General features: G+C 27.2%; 1 protein-coding gene across 9 annotated transcripts in view; it reads left to right on the top strand.

Annotated features, from left to right (window-relative positions):
- The window catches only part of LOC134831267 (RNA binding protein fox-1 homolog 2), a 67,039-nt gene that overhangs the window by 20,012 nt on the left and 24,125 nt on the right, over window positions 1-22,902 (top strand). For 7 of the 9 annotated variants that reach the window (XM_063844951.1, XM_063844947.1, XM_063844953.1 and 4 more), the window contains 3 exons: window positions 12,374-12,466; window positions 18,635-18,692; window positions 20,548-20,589. In XM_063844951.1, the coding sequence (XP_063701021.1) occupies window positions 12,374-12,466; window positions 18,635-18,692; window positions 20,548-20,589 (193 nt within the window). The remainder of the gene's footprint in view (window positions 1-12,373; window positions 12,467-18,634; window positions 18,693-20,547; window positions 20,590-22,902) is intronic. The other 2 variants (XM_063844955.1, XM_063844952.1) reach the window with 1 other exon arrangement.

Raw genomic sequence — 22,902 nt, forward strand, 5'->3', positions numbered from 1 at the left:
ATGGGAGAAACTTCTTCTAGGAAAAAAAAGTTGAGACGAACGACAAAATGGAATTAATTCATCGACGATGCGTAAAAACATCGATTTTCGATCGATTTGACGACAAGACGACGACCGACGACGATGTTCTCCAATCACTGCTGTGATTGATTAGCTAATTATATAAAATTTTTATTGACATCTGATGATAATTGATTGGTCTAATTACGAGAAAATTCACACACACACGACAAAATGGCATCCCCAAGCGGGTCGTCTCGTGGCATCGTGACATGACTCCGCCGTATGAAAAGTTGACTTCACAGTAAATTACATTGTGAAAAGCGTTTTAAATCCAATTTTAAATTAAAATATAAAAAGGGAATTGAAGTATCCTCCTTGCCACAAGTTAGTTAGAGATAATGTGAAATATTGAAGTGCCATGGTACACACGTTAGAGCACATGAGCAGAAGTTTCCATTTTATTTAAATGAAAAATTATGTTCTGATGGTGAATATATCATGTGACAATTTTCGTGTGTATAGTCACGAAGCACCATCGAATCCGAATGAAAATCCCCATGAACAACCATTGAAACTATTCAAGTGGAATCTTGCATTGGTCGGCATTCATTCGTACACACCGACACAAAAACGTAAGCAGCAATATAATATGAAATTGAAAAGTGTGACAAAAACCTTCCTTTTACCCCGTTCACAAATTGTCTCTGTATGTGTCTGCGTCTCACTTTGTGAATTTGATCCTGATTCGAAAATTTTGCACAAAACCGGAATTTTCGGATTAAAATGCTCTCTTTATACCTTCCTATGACACAGAGAGACAGAAACACACGATAAAACCAAATAAATCCTTGTCATTCAAAGTTATTGTTTTCCAATTTTTGTCGTGTTACTTCCTCTATCTACCTACCTAGCTACGTGTAGGTACCCAAGTGTCGGATGGATGACGAAAACTTGAGAAAAAAACTTGTGAGAAAATAGAAAGGAAAAAAAAGAGACGAACGGAAATGGAATATCAATATGTAGTAAAAAGATGTAAGAAGAAAGAAACTTTTGGCATGAGAACAATAAATCACCCAGTTATCACCTATGTATCGATAAATCAAAGAAATTTATCAGGAACCCTTGTTTTTGTTGTCGTCGATACATAGACGTAGCATGATTTTGATCACAGTTTCACAAAGAAGAAAACATGAGTTATTTATTGGAGACATGACTAGCTACATCTGAGCAGGGAGATTTATGAGTTGTGCCTAAGGAGGTTCGCACATGAGGAAGTCTTAAATAGATCGATCATCTGATTAGAATGTTCAGTGAATTTTCAGTTAAAGATATGATGAGGTGAAAAATGGACCTTGAACTTCAGACTGAACCTCAGATAGAATGTATCTTTAGAACCGAACCAACTCTAAATCGTTAGAGCTGATGAAATACTTTAGTAATTAATTTTGATAGCAACCATCGAGACCCATAGACTTTAACCCATAGACCCATACACTGTCCACACCAACTCAGTGACCGACGGCATCATTAAACAAGGTCCTGAACGATAAACCTCCGGAAGTCGTGACCGAAGAAAAAAGGCTGCCAAGAAAAACATGAAGCTCCTTATCGCAACTCCGCTCAGGATACAGCAGACTAACCAACAACTATCTGCACCGCATCGATGACAGTATTAAAGACAAATGCGAAACGCTACATGACGTACACCACCTGTTCAACTGTCAAGAAAAGCCAACGGACCTCTCTGTCATTGATCTATGGCAGAATCCTTTGGAAGTGGCAAAATTCTTGGGTTTCGAATCGTAAGAGTTAACTGCTTGACTTACCGCTACAACAACAACAACCCATAGACTTCGTTATACCTGTTAAAAATGTGAAGTATGCAATGAATCTTACGTCTTTTTATAGTTGGAATATTTTCTGAATTTTTCGTAAATTTCATCGACATTTTTTGAATCTTTTTGTTCATAAACCTTCTCAAAGCTTAGCTTGACACACTACAAAAAATTTCGAAGAGATTCATGAAGTAGAACTTGAGTTATAGCGTTACAAATTAAATTACAGCTTTCAAGCTTGGAAGACTTTGTTTTATTGGCATATATTTAAGTAGCTAGATCTACTTTTGTGAATTAGATATTGCCAAATCGACCATAATAAACCTCTCCAGATACCACGATGATGCCTTTGTTAAAGCTAACCTAAACCAAGGAATTAGTTTTAAAATTTTTTGATTATGCAATGAACATTACACCTCATTTTTTGAATTTTCCATGACTTTGGACAAAGTTTTTCAATTTTTTTCGTTACATAAACCTTCTTACAGCTCATTAGGACAGTTTAAAGCCAAACTCCAAGAGATTCGAAAAATAAAACTTGAGTTATTGCGTTACAAAAATTGTATGGATGAAATTTTTTTAGGATCTCAAACTTATTCAGAGTTAAAAAAATTAATATTCTAACTGATAGCATTTCATAATAGTTCGAAAGGTATTTAAACAAAAATAGTTTTTCGAAGAATTCCCTTCCTTTTTCGATCCGTCACTATCCTCCTCCAATTGTGACACGTTTCGCATAAATAAATCACTCGTCAAAGTATTTTTCTCCTATTTCTTCTCATAAAACTTCATACAGACTAAAATATTAAATTCTTGTCCCGCATAAATTCTGCTAATACGAAATCGTTCGCTCGCTACCAGATTGAATGCTTTTTTCACACAGAATGAATAACAATGATGATAAAGTATTTGTTTGTGTGGTTTTGAATTTATTTTTTATTTTTTTTTTTTTGTCTATACTACTCAATAATTCTATAATAATATTCAAATCCATTTATTATCATTACACATTAAAAATGTATTTATTTCGCTGCTTTGAACAGTATTATCATCGTCGTTGTCTCATCGTTGTTGTTATTTGTGGAAGACAATCGGAATTTTTTCGGCGTAGCGAGCGACACCCAGATGTGTACAAGCAATAATTTTTAATTTGTATTCAAAATGTGTTGAACATAAGTTGAAGAAGAAAAAAAAATATATAAAAAAAAATAACTAAAAAGATTATTATTTTTATATATTCCAAGTAGACTCTCTCGTATGCTAAAGTTACAAAGACGGAGTAACAATACGTGTCATCCACATTGCAACAACAACAACATGGCAGGCAATGTGTGAGAGAGATAGAGAGGAAACGAATGATATTTTAATAAATCTATTTGCCATTCATTCATTCATTCATTATTTGCATGCAGTCGAGAGACACAAGTCTTTAAATCATGGCACTTTTAATCAAAAATGACGATGAGCAAAAAAAAAACAAGACAATACATTGTTCGTACTTGTGAACGTCTAATGGTTTTGTTATGAGGAGACATTTATTCTTTCTGTCATATTTTTTGCTGCTGCTGCTGCTTTTATTAGATTTATTGTGACTCTCTCACTTCACTCGCACTGTGCGCGCCTGAGAAAGTGAACACTTGATGTACTTACTTTCCTTTAATGGGAATAAACGTTTAGTGCGTCGTCGTTGTCGTCGTCATTCATAGAAGGAAATGGATTTTTTTGTATCTCTTTTTTTGTTACTGACTTACTTTTCGCAGCACGTTGGAGGAAAAAGATGAATATGAAAGATAGACAGGCGCGTTGAAGGTCGAGAATTTCCAGAAGCAAGTACCTACCAAAAAAAAATTTCGTAATGTTTGCGTAATGTACACGTTACAGTAATAATAATAATAATTCCATAAAGACACAGAGAATTTTAATATAAATTCATGATGAATCGCAGAATGAAGGGTTCAGGCGATGAATATAAATGCGCGTCTAAGTCGCGTCTTATCTCTTGTACGAAACAATGGCCTTCCTCATTATCAATGTCTTTGCCCTACGGACGAAAAAGGGGAGAAGTTGATCAATTAAGGGATCAATTTGTTTCTTTAATTTTCTTTAAAGAAACAATTTGATCCCTTAAAGGAGGTCAAGCTGATCCCCTTTGAAGTTGATCATCCGTTGACTTGAAAAAGTTCTTTCATGAAGTTAATCTGATCAATTCAAGAGGTCTTTTAGACCCCTTAAGAGGTCAATTTGATTCTTCAATGCTCTTAAGGGATCAAATTGACCTCTTAAGGGATCAAATTGACCTCTTAAGGGATCAAATTGACCTCTTAAGGCTTCAACCTGATCCCTTTTGAAGTTTGTCATCCGCAGGTCTGAAAAGTCTCTTTAGGAGTTGAAACTGAACCCTTAAGAGGTCTTTTAGATCCCTGAAGAGGTCAATTTGATCCCTTAATGCTCTTGAAGAATCAAATTGACCCCTTAAGGGATCTAAAAGACCTCTTGAAGAGATCAGATTAACCTCTTGAAGGAATTTTTAAGGTCTCCGGATGATCAAATCTAAAGGGGATCAAAAAATTCATTTACTTGATCAATTTCCTCCTTTTTCGTCCATAGGGCAAGGGTCATTACTTTGATCAATCATTGTTTACAATTTTATTTACTTTCTGTCCATACCGGGAAAGAATGGATGGAAGGAAGACACCGATATCCGTCTGCTAATATACAAAATTCAAATACAAACCAAAATTAACACCAAATGTTTGCATCTGCTGTCTTTTGTTTTAGTTTTTTGTACCTTTTTTGTAATGTAAATTACTTTTTTGCTTGTCTTTTATTATTGTTTATTCTTTCATTTTTATTCATTTTTTTCGTTTTTTTTGTATTCAAAGAAAACGAACAAACTTACGACAAACGCAAGACATATGTTTGGCGAAAATTGCCTTGCTGCATGTTCCCCGAAGAAAGAATTTTGTCTAAAAATAATCTAATAATACGATGACGCGTTTCGTTTTCTGTAAAAAGTTGTAAAATGTCTTCTTGTCATATATACAACAACGAGAAACATGCACGGCTCGTAAACATAAGAAAAATTAACAATTAAATCTTGACACTCTTGAGTATGGCGATGATGATGGCAGTATAAAAAGTAGAGTAAAAAAGGCAGTAACGCGGAATAGAAGAGAGAGAGTCGTAAAAAAATTGTAGAGGAAAATTGTAAAAACGAAAGGTTAAGACGTTAATGGGTTATTTACAGTTTTGAGGGGGCAGTAATGACGCTTAAATTTGTAAAAAGGTTTATAAATTAGTTGAAAATTAGTGGTAATGAAAGTAAAGTGCTGCAAGTTTTTTAATGGAGATCTTTTAATTTTTTATAGATAACGTCAATTGATCATTGATAACATTTGTTCAACAGATGGCGTTTTAAATAAATTTTTCTAATATTTTAGAATAATATTTGAACCATAGATGGCGCTGTAGAATAAATAATTAATTTATTTATGGGAAATTAATTAAAATTAAATAAAATTAGCGTAGAAAAAAGTAATTTTTAAGATTTTTTTCAATAAAACTGCAATAGATGGCGCTTCAAATTAATTTTTAAACTATTTTCAATAAATTTTAAATCATAGATGGCGCTTTAAAAATTAAATTTATTATTTTACATGTTTTTAATTATTTTTCCGAGCAATTTTGATTGAATTTCAAAGTAAAATTTTTTTCAAGCTTCTTATCGATGCCAACAGATAGCGCTTAACAATAATTTACTTGCCTCCAGCTCATATAGATATCGCTGACTAAGCAATTTTCACAAAATTTTTGCCACATTGCGATTTTTGCGTCACATAAAGACAGTTTCCAGTGTAAAATACTATAATAAAATCGCACACGTTCACATGTTTCGCTAGATGACTCAATCATTACCTAACGAAAACATCCACGTCATCCATATTTTCTCCGCCTCCTTCACCTACTTTTTCCGCTAACATATATAATAAAAACAACAATAAATAATAAATGCATGTCAATCGCTTTTATTTTTCGGGGCACACAACAACAAAAAAAAAAAAAGACAGAAAGACACTAAAGACCATTAGTTCTAAAAGAAACGCCAAATTTTCGCCTTGCCACTGTCATTCAATTTATTTCAATATTATTTTATTTTTCCTCGATACACATAAAAAACACACAGTTCCTATACACAGTCGCACATTTAACGCGACAACGCACTTGTTTTCGATTTATCATTTGCCTCTTGACAAGCAAAAGTGCTGGGTGCTGGGTGTTTATTAAATGAGGATGTGATGTGAGTTTATTTTTTTTATTCTTTATTGGTTCGTGAATAACTTTTCTTTTGCTTGCCATATAAAGGGAAAAATTGTCGCGTCTACAACCTTTTCCATTTTCGCTTCAACCATATGGAAAAAATTGTGCGCGTCAAAAAAAATATATAAGACGACAAACGATAAATGTATGCATTTGAATGTGCAAATTTTATTCCATGTGTCATGTGCAGGGCGTGGAGAGGTGGAAATTACTGGGGAAATATCGGTTTTGGCGGTTTTTTTGTAAAAAATTTTTTTTGTCGATTTTAATTTGAATGTTAAAGGAAAAATTAAATCGACAGACTTTTTGAATGTGGGATTGAATAAAAATCAATTTCTGGTAAAAATGGAATCGTTCAACTGAAAGAAAATTAAATTACCATTTTTTTCTTACCAGCTTTTTACCGATTGAAATTTTTTTGACAAAAGATTAATTTTTTCCAGTTTTGAAAAGTTTTATGAAAATTTTTAATTCTATTAATAATTCTTTAAATAAATTGAAAATTTTTGTAACTTTTGATTAATTGGACTTACTTTTTGTGGTAAAAAAATAAATTTTTACCGATTATTCATTTTATTACCGATTTCCAACCGATTAAAATTTTTGTTGGGCAAAAAATTATTTTTGCTCAATTTTTTTAGAATTAATATTTTTTAAAACTTTTTTTTAATTTTTAAAATTATTTTAGATCTTAAAATTTTCTTTCACCTTCAAAAACAAAATAAATAATTTTTAACCGATTTTAACCGATTTTATTACCAGTTTTGAACCGATTCATATTCTGAATAATAACTTTAGTTTTAAATAATTTTTTAAAAGTTTTTTTTTTGAAAATTTCCTTTAACTTTTAAAAAATTCATCATCCGATAGAGACTCATAACAATTCACACCTCTTACGGCTGCATGACAATTTATTCATTCAAATGCCATACACGACATTAAATATATTTTTATTGCACAGAAATGGAAGAAAAATGATATACACTTTTATTAAAAGGACACAAAATGTGTGACTTGCAGACTTTTTCTTATAAATACTTACTCCAAAAACTTTTACGTTTTTTTTTTGTCTTTTTCTGCAAAATTTATTTCTTCACAAAGTTTTTTACTCTTTTTGTGTCGTTCGCTGCCTAAAAGTTCTCTTTTGTGTCTACTATGTTCTCATTTATTGATCAATATCTGCACAAAAACGCCAATAAAACCAGAAAATGATGATGAAAAATCGCATTGCGTGTCTTTTTTTTTGGTTGCGATTGCCAACGATAAGTAATAGTTTTGTTTTTCTTTTCATATTTTTTTTTTGTCTGTTTCTGATTATAATATTAAATAAAATTACCATTATAGGGTTAATGTCACAAACTTTTGTTCATAAGTTGCTTTCATTTCTCCGCTTCTTTACTTAACTTTTTCTTTTTTACTGAACTAATAAAAAAGCGAATGAAATTTATGTGTATTGCCAATATTTTTGTGAAGCGGCTGTTGTTTTGTTTTTTTTTTACGAACAACACCGACATTTACAATTTCATTAGTAATTCAATAATAAAAACAATAACAATCATAAATAGTTAGTTTATTTTAGTATTTGAGCCTGCATGGAGTAGCGACGACCGACGCATATGCACGAAAAAAAAAATTGAACGAGTGTGTGTGATGCCTCAATAAATTAAAATCAATTGAGCTTAATTTAGAATATAAATGGGATGATTGTGTGTCATGTCGTAACTACAAACGTTTCAGATAGGCACAAAAATATTTTTTTTTTCAGAAAAATCTGATTCTGACGTGAATGGAGCAACTTTTAATTGAATGTCTCGTTTTTAGTCGTTGCAATTCCAAAAATTTGTTTCATGTTTCGTTCCTACTAATTTTTCCGGGAATTTACAGAATGAAATAGTTAATGAATAATTGCCATAAAATACTATTATTTAATTTTTTCTGGTTTTTATGGTTTAAAAAATATAAAATTAACATTAAATTAAATTAAAATTAGGTAGAAACTAAAATTTTCTTAATTTAATTATTTTTAGCAATTTAAATTGAATATAAATTTCCCACAAAAAGTGCAAAATATTATTATTAAAAAATTAATTGAAGTGAAAAAAATTCATAAATAATTAAAATAAATAAATTTGAATAATTTAATATTTAAAAAATAGGTAAATAAGAAAATAATTCAATTTAAATTAAATTTTAAAAATTTATATAGAAATTAAAAAAAAAAATTTTTTTTTAATTTGGGGTTTACTTCAAGGAAGTAATTTATGCGAAAAAAAAAATTAATTAATTAATATTAATAATAAATAAATTAAATAAATAAAAATAAAAAATAAATAAATTTATTATAATGAATATAATTTTTTTTAAGAATTTAAAATAAAATAGATTAAAAATTATTTTAATTTCAATTAAATTTAAAAATTTGAATTAATAAATAATAAAATTAAATTAATTAAAAAATTAAAATTAATTTACATGGAAAGGAATTTTTATTTGCACAATTTGCAAAGTAATTTTTTATTTTTATTTAATTTTTTGGAAAATTATTTAAATTAAAAGTAAATATTAAAATTAAAATTTAATATAAATAAAATAAAAATAATTAATTAAAAAAATAAAATAAATTTGAATTTAATTGATTTAAAAAAAAAATTTTAAATTATTATTAAAAAATAATTTTTTTAATAATTCATATTTCAAAAATTTTTTGTGTAATAATCTCTAATTTTTGTAAAATTAAAAAAAAAATGGAAAAATCAATAATTGCTCATAATTTATAATATTTTCCGTCCTAAAATAATGCGAAGAATTTTTTAAAATTGTACATACCTAACGCTCAAAATATTCCGTCAATTCACTAAAACCTTAATTAACTCCAATTCTGCGGATAATCTATCATAGATTAGCATATGAATACACTTGCTGCCGCAACAAAAATTAATTTCAATCCTGTTAACTTGGCACATTTTTGACCATAATTATATCGGGCGCCCATCGCAGCACGCGAATATGGTTGGCAATCAATCGATCGCCCATGCGGGACGAATCACGGCACTACGTTGGCTTTGACCATGCGATAATTGATCAATAAACAATGATTGAACTGTAACCTCTCAAGTACTATAAATATAAAATAAAATAATCTACGCCATTGCCTGTGAGTGTGTCGTAATCATTCATTATTGTTCCGTTCCTCATCTCCTCTCTCCAGACACTATTTTTTGATAGTTTGTTGTTATTATTTTCACATCAGATTATCCGTACTTGACGTGCATTATATTATTGCCGGTCTATCTATAGCTCTCGTTTTATTTTTTTGTAGTGAACAAAAATCAATATTTACTCTCAATTTTGTCACAAATTTTTGCTTGATATTGTCAAACAATTTATACACAACTTTTTTTTGTTGTCCTGGCTCCTTTTTCATTCATTATCGACCGTGTTTATGTTTTTTTTTGTCGACGTTTTTTTTTTGTAGTGCAGCGAGAGAGTAGGAGAGAGTCTTTTGATAGATTGTACTTGAATATGAATTCGTAGAAAAACTTTTTTAATTTTGATTTTTTGTCGTTGTTGGGAATAAGTTTTTGGATCGTCATTGAAATTGACGTCGATTTTTTTTCGCTGCAAAAAGTGCATGAAAAGTCACTCTATTTGATGATTTTATTCCTGTTTTAAAGTGGTTTTAACCCTTTGTGACCTTTGATGATGGTATTGAAAAGTGTACTTGAAATTCGCTAAATTAGGTTTTTAATTGAGTTTTAAATGTTTTTTTCTTGTTTAGCATCAAAGGGGAAGTACTTGACTTAAGTGAGACTTCAATGGTAATTTTAATATCCGTATGTCAAAGAAAAATGTGGTATTGTTAATTGTTCTTCTGACGAGAATTTTTTTTCAGTTTATATGCTTGGTTTGGATTAATTGAAATATTAGATCAAAGGAAAAAAAATATTTTCGTCAAGAATTAATTTTCTGAAAAAAAATAAAAAGAAAAAAATTAAATAAAATTATTCAACTCTAAAAAAATAAATAAAAAAATTATGTAATTGAATTAAAATAAAACATTTGAAAATTTAATTAAAAATTATTAATTAAATAAATAAATTAAATTTAATAAATTAAATTAAAAATATTTAATAAAACATAATTTAAAAAAATGGTTTTTAAAATAAAATTAAAATAACAAAATAAAAATAAATAAATTTTTTAAAAATAAAAATTAATCAAAATATATTAAAAATTAATAAAATTAAATTAATAAAATTAATAATTAATTAAATTTTAATTAAAAAAAATATTTAAATCGGTTTCAAAGCTAAAAAATTTTTTTTCAAATAAGTTAAATTTTATTAAAAAATTAAAAAAAAAATCAAAATAAAAATAAATTAATATTTTAAAAATAAATAAATAAAAATAAAATTTAAAAAGAATTTAAAATAATTAATAAATTTAAAAATTAACAATTAATTAAATTTTAATTAAAAATATTTCAATTAAATTAAATTCAATTAAAAAACTGAAAAAAATTTAAACTCATTTAAAAAATTACTCACCAAAGTTCATTCACTTCCCCACCACAAAGGGTCAAAAATCGTCCTTTTTGATGTTTTGTCAATCAACTCCATGACACGCGACACGAATATTTAATGAAAATTGACCCGACTCTGGTTTTGTTGCATTTCTCGTTGCCACATCACGTTCATCGTTGCATTGCATCGTTGTCCATTTTACTCATCTAGAAATTTTTCACATGGAATGCGAAAAATTTGTATTTTTTTTGTCGTTGTTCGTCTTTTCAATCAGGCAATGAATGAAATAATTGGCCAGACTGTCATATTCCGTTCGTTCCTTCATTTATTTCGCCGTGGCATGCATTTGACAATATTTTATAAATAAATATAATGAGGTGACATTAATGATAATTGTCTCGTTTTCTCACTTTCGGTTACTTGAGCTGTGTAAAAATTTTTTTGTCAAAATAAATTATTACGAAATAAAAAAAATAGGGAGTTAATGGAAGATGTTAAAAAATTAATAATAATAAAATAATGAAATGAAAAATAGACTGGGATTCACGCCAAAAATTAATTAAAAATGTCTTTTCTGGATGATCAAACATTAAAATAATAATTATAAACATAATTTAATCACCTTTTTTCTGTGTTGTTGCTTAATATATGCTTGATTAGACAGACACTAGATACCTCTTTCGCATTTTTTTTTCATTTTTCGTATGATTAATGACACTGATAATTGTCACTTTACTCTTTTTCACACTGTCCCCCCGTAATGTTTCGTAATTTTTCATATTAAATTAACAAAATAATCCATTTATTTTCATTAAAATTGGCACAAAAAGCAAACATCGGGCGTCTCCATCGACCGACATCTGATCCCCAAGCATGAATCTCTTTTGCTTTTGTGTACCAAACATGTTAGCGACTGTGTTTAAAAAAGTGATTAGTGTCCCATTCTGCATCGGTCTCACGAATAAATGTATATGTTAAATAATTATCATTATAATTATGACCGAAATATTATTTACTTTTAAATATTTATTGGTATTGACATTCGATTAACTCTTTCTGTCTCTGTCTCTCTTCGCCATTGTATTGTATTGTTATGAATTGGAGGTGACATGATAATAATAATAATAAATATAATCATTTTATAGTGATATGTGTTAATGTTTAACATTGTTATTGTTATTGATGAGAACATGAGAATTTATTTATTTTTTATTTTTTTTTAAATAAAATACTAAATAATGTTAGCAACAAGAAAAAATTAAGGGATTGTTAATTTTTAGTTTTTTTTTTACAAAATTTATATATATAAACATTACACTCGTAAATATATATAAAACAAAAAAAAAATATATATAAATAATAATTATTATAAATAAATATATATGAACCATTTTTGTTGCACGTTGTTTTTGAGCGGACAATGAGCTGTTTATTTTTTTTATTAAATAATTTTTTTAACCTTTTTGAATTGATTTTGACTTGAAAACTGATACAAATGTGTCTGTACCAAAAAAAAAACTTCTACGTTAAAGGACTGTGCATGTTACAGATATATATATATATATTTTTACAGATTTTTAGACATGGAAATGATTATTATAGTGTTAAATAATATATAATTAATAATAATTATTAATAAAAACCTTGTAAAATTCATTAATTATTAATAATTTTTAATTTTTTTGCATGTTATAGGGATTTGGTTTTGTAACATTCGCTAATAGCGCGGATGCGGAACGAGCACGGGAACGACTTCACGGCACAGTGGTTGAGGGACGCAAAATTGAGGTGTGCATGAACATTTTTTTTATTATAACATTTATATCTTTTTTATAGCTTTATAAATATTTACGCCGAAAAAACGACAAAAAATGGAGAAATTTAAAGTGAATAATGCTACAAATGATGATTAATGATGATTTTTTCGTCAGATTTGTGTTTTTGCCTGATTTTCTTCGAAATGGAAAACAAGAAAAATTATTCAGGAGTAAATAAAATTCAATCAACATTGTCCTAGAATTCTATATAAAAAAATATACTTATTGATTGTGCTCCTTCTGGGACACAGAAACACTCGGAAAATTATGTTGACGCAAGAATAAAAATAATAATAATAAAAAAAAATATCATACGGACTGAACTGACTCAATCATCGCTAATTTGATTTTTATTGTTGACTTGATTCAATTACCTGCGTATTTTTTTTTTATTATTATTGTTATTGGTCGGTCGAGTGTTTTGTACAAAGTTCATGTTATTTAGGTCAAAAGCACGAGAGCTTTGTAATTATTTACGGTCCTTTTAAAGAAAAATCCATCTCCCTTTTTTTTATCGTAAATTATGTTCAACAAGGGATCCGTTTTCACTTCACATTTATCGTGAAGCAAGAAAAAAAATTTTCTAGGAATTTTTTAGTACGAAAAAAAAACAAACAAAACAATTGTTTTAACTTTTTACACACACACTCTGCAAATATATGTAAGTGCCAGGCGGGCGGTAACGAGGCACCCCAAAGTTAAATATAAACGACATCCCTCGAGAAAACCTTTGATTGATTGAACAAAATTGTTTGTATTTATTTGCTTTCAATTCGAGACTAATTTAATAAATGAGTGAGCGAGACAAGTCCTTGAAAAAATGTTTTATTTTTTTCGCAAGCAGTAGAAAAAAAATTCACAAGTAAATTAATTTTATGTGTAAATTTTTTATATAAAATAATGAATTAATAGCGACATTTTTCGTGGTCTCGAGGGAATTTTGCACGTGTAAAGGAGCGCATTTTAAATTACTTCGTGGAATTCAGGTATAATTTTTTTATTCGTTTTAATTTTCATTAAAAGTTTGGCGTATTAAAGAATTTGCAAAAATTACCATAAAACGATAAAAACGATATTTTTTTACATTTTTGTACTCCTTATTGACAATTATAATTTATGATCTATTAAGAAATTAATTTTTAAAATTTTTAATTTTTTCTATTTTATGGAAAAAAAATTCGAAAACTTCGGGGGAAGTAATAAATTTGTTTGAATTTTATAAAAAATATAAGAAATCAATATTAACGATATTTTTCACATTTTTGTACTCCTCATTGACAATTTATGATCTATTAAAAAATTAATGTTTAAAATTTTTATATTTTATTGAAAAAAAAAATTAATAAGAATACTTGGAAGGAAGTAACAAATTTATTTAAATTTTATAAAAATTATTAGACATCGATAAAAACGATATTCTCATTTTTTTACATATTTGTACTCCTCTTTAACAGATTTTTTCAAAAATTCATGATTAATTATAAAAAAATTAATATGAGAAAAAAATAAGATTTGACGTTTAAATTTAAATTAATTAATTAAAAATTTTCAAAAGTCGATAAAAAAACGATATTTTATAATTTTCACATTTTTATACTCCTCTTTCAAAGGTTCCTTAACAAATTTTTATTTAATTTTTTTTTTAAAAATATTTTATGAGAAAAAATAAGAAAATTAAAAATATTTTATTTACAAATTTTCTAAAAATTATCAAAACTAAATTAAAAACGATATTTCACATTTTTGTACTCCTCTGCAAATTTTTCTGACAAAACTTTGTCGATATTTGAAATAATATAAAATATTTAGTTGAAGTTATTTTAATTAAAATATTTTATCGGATAAATGCAGTAAATTTTTGATTTTTTAAATTTTTAAAAATTATAAGAAGATGAAAAGATGTAAAATTTCAAACAGACAGACCCAAAAACCGCCAAAATCTCTCAAATTAATTCTCCTTAAAAACGCAAAAAGAGACAAAAAACGAGAAATTGCCCTTCAGCCTTTTTCACGTATTATTCACAACTGATGAATATATTTAGCATCATCGTTTAATTTAATTTTGTACTTTTTTTTCTGCGCTTCTGCTATTTGTCATTTGTGTTAACTGAGTAAAAACGTTTGTGTTGTGCATTTCTGTGGCGTAACCACATCATGAATAATTACCCAGAAGTCGGTGAAAAATTTTACGTGATTATTTAACAGCACTGTCCAACTTTTTCGTAACTTAATTTTCCACACAGAACAAAAAAAAAATAAATTTTTAAATTATTTAAAATTTTTTTTTTATTTGTGCTGGAAAAGAAAAAGGCAGAACTGGGACACGCCTCATGTAACAAATATAAACGAAATAATAATAAAGTTAGTTCTAAATTCCACAATTTTCACTTTTGTCTGTACGAGTACGATATGGCAGTACGGGGATGCACGTTTGGCCAAAAATATTCACACAGACATTTGCGAAAGAGGAATTTATTACAAAAACATCTTTGCACAAATAATGTGTGCATTACCGACAACGACCGCCTCGCAATTTGAAGATTTATTATTATTATTTATTCATAAATTTTATATTTTTGGGTCTATCTGTTACTTAAAATCGCGTATTTTTAAGCACATTTCACAGATAGATAGAGCGGCATTTGGCTAGCTAAAAAATTAAAATTTTTGCTAAAAAGATTATAGGCGATTAATATTAATTTTACAGACAATTTATCGTCGCTTTTTGTGTCTCCTTCTCGTTTTTGTCGCCGCCGCCGTCGTTCGAGGGCGATCATTTTCGCAAAAGATGAAGTTTCTCAGATTTCCTTTTTTTTTTCTTTTTCTTCTTCTTCTTTCCGTTCAATTTTTTACCGCATTTCGAAGAAAAAACGCGGTATTAAACTCCTCTTGTCGTCCGTGGGCATGCCACTTGTGCCCTAGATTTTTTTTAAGAGTTACGTAGTTATTTAAGGACCTTGAAGGTCAATGGGCTATGAGGTGTATGGAATTGAGGCGGATTCAGAGGCATTTTCCTCCTTTTTCAGCTCAAAATGTACTAAAAATTACAAAAAAGTCCCGAAAATTGACAAAAATGACAGATTTGACCCACATCCCCTTTCTGGGCGCCTCTGGATCCGCCATGAGGAGTACTAAAATGTAAAATGAGGAGTACAAAATTGTGAAATATCTGCATTTCAGTGGGAAAAGTCCACAGATGATGAGGAGTTCGGAATTGTGAAATGAGGAGTACGAAAATGTGAAATGAGGAGTACTGAATTGTGAAGTGAGGAGTACAAAAAAGTGTAGGATCTAGAAAATCGAAATGCGGTTCAGTATATCGTTCTTTAGACGACTACTTTTCTATTTTATCTCATTCTCTTGGGCGAAAAACAACGAGATATCATGTCGTTGACGCTCGAGAGAGAGAGAGAAACGGAGGAAGGACACAACAAAAAAAAGGATATTTATGAACCTTGAACAAAGTTCAAAAGATTTCCTTTTCCATCCTCTGATTGTCGTCTTCTTCCACTTCTTCGTTTTTCAAGCGACAAATTCTCGTTTGCATACCACCGAGGAGGCATGAGCAACAGAGCCATGTGACACAACAAAAAAAGAGTAAATTTCAATAGACTTTTTATTCGGATAATGGATCTCTTTATTATCTTCTTATTTACCCCTTTTTTGTCATCGAACGTCGTCGTCGTCGTTGTCGTGTCGCATGCAATCGACCTACCCAAAAGGGATACGTGTCCACTCCAATTCGTTGCCAAAGAGGTGGAATGGGACGTATTTCCTGTTACAGAATGTTTCTGTGTGCGATGTTGCGATGACGATAAAAGAGTTAACTGTCGATGATGCCTTTTGTTTTTTTCTCGCAAAAAAAAAAATGATAATAATAATAAAAAGGAATCGGAAGCATTTTACCCTTTCTCTCTCTCTTCCGAGAAAATTTGCCTCTGAAGTTTTGTGCCTTTTTAAGTGGAGAAAGAAGCGCTTAAGCATCAAGACAACGTTTATCCATTTTAATCCGAAAAATGAGTTAAAAACTTTGGATTGTGGTTTATGCGAAGAGGTAGAAAAGTGGTTTTCAACGGGGGAAGTGTTTGCTTTTTTGGCTTCTTTTAATCATTTTTAATGATTATTTACGCTTTTGGGGAAAAGTTTTGAAGATTTTTAGTGGTTTTAGGATTTTTTTTAGTTGCCAATAGGAACAGCTTTTGATACAGAATTAATCAATATTTGTCCTTTTGATTATTTTAAAAGCATTTTTTGTCAATTTCTTGTTGAAAGGATTAAAAAAAATTAATTTAGGGTGAAAGATTTCAATTTTAATTAATTTTTTTATTTAATTAATTAATTTAATTAATTAATTTTTTTATTTTTCTAACGTCTCATCGTTTTGAAAAAATAAAAAATTGTCGAAAAAAATATTTGGAACTTACAATTTTGATAAAATATTATTTTCTTACTTAACTAATTTTTTTTTAATTATTTTTTTTATTTTTCTTTAAAATTATTTGAAAAAAATTCATCATTTTAAAATTACCTAAGTGAAATTTTTAGGTTAATTTAAAAATTTCCTAAAAATAAATTTTAATTCAAATAATAATTCAAATAAAGCAAATAAAATAAAAATTATATTAAAAATTGATGAAACTTTTTTCAAATTAATTTGAACGAAAAATAAAATTTAATTAAAAATTTTAATTAAGTTAAAAAATAAAAAAAAACCTTTTAATAAATTAATTAATTAAATAAATTAATTAAAAAAATATAAATTTATTTAATTTTTTTATCAAAAAAAAAAAAAATAATAATAATAATAAATAAAATAAAATAAAATAAAAAAATAATAAATAAGAGCAAGAAGAAAAAATTAATTAAATATTTATTTTTTTTTAAGTTAAATATATTTGAATTTTTTGAATAATAAAAATTTTAAAAACTAAAAAAAATTAAATTAAAAAAATATAAAAATTTAACCGAAAATAAAAAATTTAAGGACTCACCTGTTCAAGATTTTTTTAAAAAATTTTTCAAGAAAAAAAATTTAACAATTTTCTTCATGATCTTTCGTTATATTTACAACACCCCTGATTCCATCTAAATATACTGCAGGACACAAATCCATTTATTTTAAACTACTTTTCCACACTAAGCGCCACTAAAAAACTTTTACCGATCGGAATTGGAACGGAACGGTAATAAGAAGGAAAGAGTTGAATATATTTAGCGAAAAAAAAACCCACAACAATGGACTCGCACACAATCGCAGCAGCGACAGCAGTACACACACAAAAATGTAAAATACACACAAAAAAGCTAAATAGAATATAAAAATAGGCCTCCTTTGTTTTTAAACGATATTCGTGCTTTTCCTGTTTTTCCTCCTCGTTTTTTATGATATTTTCTCTCTCACTCTTGGATTTTTTTTTGTGAACGAGGAAAATGAATAAAAATATGCATGAAGCAACAAAAAATTATCTTCTCTAAGTAGAACAAAAAAAAAAAAAAATATGCAGGCATTTAAATAGACACGTACCATTAGTGTTATAATGTGCTTGAAGCAAGTTTTTAAATAACGCAACGGCAGCATATGATGCAGAAAAAAACATACGAGAAATCAATACAATGTTGTGTGTGTGTGTTTCGCGCGATGCTGATGATGCTGCTGAGTTAGAGGATATTAATGGCATGTAATATTTTTTAAAAGAATCTCTTGAAAAAAACACGCATCCGTACGCGCGGTACATGGCTGTTAATCATTATCTCATACATTTTTAATAATTGATATTTTCTGCTTTTGCGATGTTTTCCGCCTTTAATAGTTTATGTTTGAGAGAAAAAAAAAGGATTTTGTAACAAAAAAATATTTTTTTGGGTCAGTCTTTGTGATATTTATTCTTTCATGTGTATCGAGAGAGAGATAAGGGCAGTTGATAGCCTCCGGTAGCATTATTCATTATAAATTTCTTCTTCAGACCATTTTACATTTTTAATAAGACACCTTTTTATTCCCCTTGCATCCTTTTTGACAAACGTTCAGATTTCGACCACATACGGACCTTTTTCTGATATTCTTGAATAAATAACTGATGTTTTCTTCTCTTCCCCATTTTTTTTTTATATATAAAACAACTTTTAATAAAATATGAAGGTTAATAATGCCACTGCACGAGTCCAGAGCAAGAAAGTTATCACACCGATTCCACCAGGTGAGTTTCATTTTTCTATTTTTTTTTGCTTTTTTTTGTTACTTTCTACGAGTGTACGTGTGCCTTATGGTCTCTTTCTCATTAGTATGTAGGAATCATATATTCCGGAAAATTTATAGTTTTATAGTTATTTTATATCATTTATCTTTTTTTTACTCTCGTTCGCTCTCCACTCGAACGTTATTTGTATAAAAAGTTTATTTAACAAGTTTTGCAACAAAAAAAAATCTTCATCTATTTTTCGACTTTATCTTCGCGTTTGCCGTGAGGATAAGAGGAGAAAGGCCGTTACAAGTGATTAAAAATTTATTATTGATGAAAGTTTGATGGTTAAAAGTTTTAAATTAAAATTGAAATAATTATTTGAAGTCAAGTTATCAAAGTTATTAATTATTTAAAAATTATTTTTAATGTGATGTTCACAATAAAACAATTAATTAAAGTTTCAATGAAAAAAATATAAAATTAGAAAAAATTTCCTCTGTTATTTTCAGACATGGAAAAAGTTTATTTTTTCCCGGAAACCAAACTCATTTCCCAAAATTATATTTAACCCAAGATAATGAAAAAAATCCTAAATTAAGTCAATTTTATACATTTTTTAAGTAATTTTACGAATTTTAATTTTTCAATTATAAAAACTCCCCATTTTTTCTCTTAAAAATTCTAGAAATATTGAATGATTTTTGTAAATTTCCCTATAAAAATTTTTTTTAAAATTTTTAATGATATTTTATTTTATTAAATTAAAATAATTTTAATATTTTAGTGTTAATAATTATTTTTTTAAATTAAATGTTCTTATAAAATTATATTTTAATTAAATTTTAAAAAATTGATTTATTTAAAATACATTTTATTGAAAATAATTATTTTATTAATTTATTTATTTAAATAATATTAATATTAATCATATTTTCGTTATTAAAATAAAAAAAATAATTATAATTATTATTATTTATAATTATAATTATATATTTTTTAATTATTAATTATTTTATAAAATAATTTTAGTTAAATTAACATTAATGTAATTAATTATTAATTATTTTTATATTAAGTTATTTTTATTTTTTTAATTAATTAATTAATTAATTTAATTAAAATGATTTTACAAAAAAAAAAATAAATAAAATAATAATAATGTAATTATTTTATTAACGAAAATATATTAAGGATTAACCTGAAATGAATTCATTGTGGTATCTTTGATAAATTTTATTTAACAAAAAATATATGAAAAACTTTTGATACATTTTTCAAATAATTTACCATGCGCGGATGCCAATTGCCATTCCTGAAAAAAATTAAATCTAAAATAAAATTTATGTGAAATACATTTTTGTAACGGCTTTTTAATCCAATACATATTATATCCTCATCATCATCGTGGATATCTTTTGCTTTTTCTTCTTTCTTTCTATAAAATAAAATAAAAAAAAAATTAAAACTATTTCCAAGCTCAAATATTTTCTGTACAAAATAACGAAAGAAATATTTTTCTACCTTTTTACCTTTCTTTTTTTATTTACCATCAAAAGTTTAATTTTGTTTGTATATGTTATGTTAAAAAGCCTTTAGACTAAAAAATTCGAAGAATCCTTTTTATATTCTCTTTGCTCTCTAAGTATGTTTCAAACATTCATTTTGCTTAATTTTTCCTCACCCAAAAAAAAAGAAAAAAGAATTGCATGTTACACAATTAAAATTTCATCACGTCCCTCAACATATCTAATGAACATAACTTCATAACACCACTTTTCTTCTCTCTCTTTTCTTCTTGTACTTTTATTATTATGCGAAAATAAATATACGAAAAAAAAATTATATATATTAAAATACATATCATACATAGTTTATCTGACCAAGCAAAATGCCGTAGCGGCACCGCCTTTGGGTGAGCAAATTAATTATGTTTATATAAATATTTGACTAGAGTAAAATATAAAAACATACACAGTACCACTATAGAACATGTTTCTTGTCTATGTCATTAAATATAAATATATTAGCAATAATAATGTGAATGATGACATATATTTTTGGTAGATAATAATTATTTTGATGACACTTGTGTTGGCTTATTATTATATATTTATACTTATTGGCTTTGCTTTATTTAACGTGCTTTTGCTCATTTATTTTCATTTAGTTAATAAACGCATAAATTTATGATTACCTCTTTGGATCACTTGCAAAAAAAAAAAGATGAAAAGCCAAAAAAAGTTGTGGCAACGCATGCAACAGATAAAATGTATATTTAATCAATGAATGTTTCAACTGTCTGTCTGTCTGTTCTTCTTTCTCGATGTTTGTGTGTGTGTGGGTGGGTGTTTGTGTTAGTTGTTGTGAGTGTCGGATAATCGATCGAAATGTTTATTTTGTAAATATACACAGATAAAAAAAAGAGAAAAAATTGGCTAGACTCACGAAAAAGGAATAAGTTTTTAATTTCTTTTATTTTCAAAGCACTTTTTGTAGATTTTTTAAAAATAAAAAGTGATCTTGAAAGATCGTTTAGTTCATGGATTGAATGACAGAGGGCGCTTTTTTAATTTAAATTTAAAAAAAAATATTTAAATTCATATTTATGAGAAAAACTTTAATATTTTTGATTTAAAAAAATTTAAAATATTAAATTTTGAAAAATATTGATCACAAAAGATCTGTTAGTTTATAATTTGAACGCTAGAGGTCGCTTTGAAATTTTTTGTATAAATTTTGATTAAAATTTAAAATATACACTAATTCAAAAATCCAAAAAATTCATGATTTTTAATTAATAAGATAATGTTTTCTCTTCAATTAATTAAAAATTTAAATTAAATTAATTAAAAAATTATAATATTAATAAATAAAAAAAAAAAATTAAATAACAAAAAAAATATTTTTAAATTAATTAATTAATTTTTAAAAAATCTTCTTAAAGTAAAAATAAAATAAAAAAAAAAATAAATAAAAAAAATATTAAAAAAAAAAAAATTAAAAAAAAAAAAATAAGTAAAATAAAATAAAATAGAAAAAAAATTATAAAAAATAAAATAAATAAACGTTGACCATCAAACGCCCTCGAACGATCACACTTTCCGCGTCAAAATGCACAAACCGCCTCTAAACCTAAACAATGTTTATATTTTGTCGAGTTGTCGCTAACAATCGGAACAATATAAACAATTAACAAGTGCTTATGTTGCAAAGAAACACAAGTGAGTGAACTATAAAATAGCTCTAAATACCCTTAAAAGCGTTTCCTTTTAAACACTAATTCTACCATTTTAATTACATTTTGACATGCAATACAGAATAAACTTAAATATGATTATAATTTTACAACAACAACAACAAACCTTCCTCATTCACTGTTCGGTGCTGTGCGGGTGCTAATGACTGAAACAAAATATATAATTTTACCTGAACGAGAGAACTTCCATCCACACGTCATCATAAATTAATTGTGAGAAAGGATTGCTAACGTGTACCCTTGTCTAGTCTACGAAGCTTGTCTTCGCAAAATGTTGAATATTCATTTTAATAATAATAATAAGCAATCATAATAATTTTTAATATAAAACGGATTTTTGTCATGATCCTTTTTTTTTTGCTTTTGCATCCCAGCCACCCCTATTTAGCATCCGTTGTCGTTAGTTACGCACCAACTGCGAACGATATATGAGACAAGGAGTAAAAAAGTGAAATAATTAAACGTGACATGAACCCTTAAATCTCTATTACTTACACACGACGACGAGGCATACTTGTATTAATAATTGCTGTAATGACGAAGATGTGTGATGAAAAGTTAAATTTTTTACTTTTTTTTCGGTGAGATAAGCAATTTAGAACAAACCGAGAGATTAAAAAGGCTTAAAAGTTACGGAAGTTAGTTTTTTTGTGCATTGTGGGGACTGAAAATAATGGCCACTTGCTTTTGATGTTATGATGATTTATGGCTTTTATAACATTTTGGGTACAAAAAAGAGAGAAATTTTTGATAATTTATTTTTTTTTAATTTTTTGACAAATAAATTTACCTTTGTCAAGAGTAAATTTATTGAAAATTTTTAAAAATTAAATATTTTTGGATTAATTAAGATAAATTTAATTCAAATCAACTGAGACCAACATTCAAAATAATTCAATTTTTACAAAGGAGCAGTATTATTCAACAAAATGAACAAAATCTGTGATACAAGTGCAATATTTTTAACAC

This window comes from Culicoides brevitarsis, chromosome 2 (genome assembly GCF_036172545.1).
Source record: "Culicoides brevitarsis isolate CSIRO-B50_1 chromosome 2, AGI_CSIRO_Cbre_v1, whole genome shotgun sequence".
Lineage (NCBI taxonomy): Eukaryota > Metazoa > Arthropoda > Insecta > Diptera > Ceratopogonidae > Culicoides > Culicoides brevitarsis.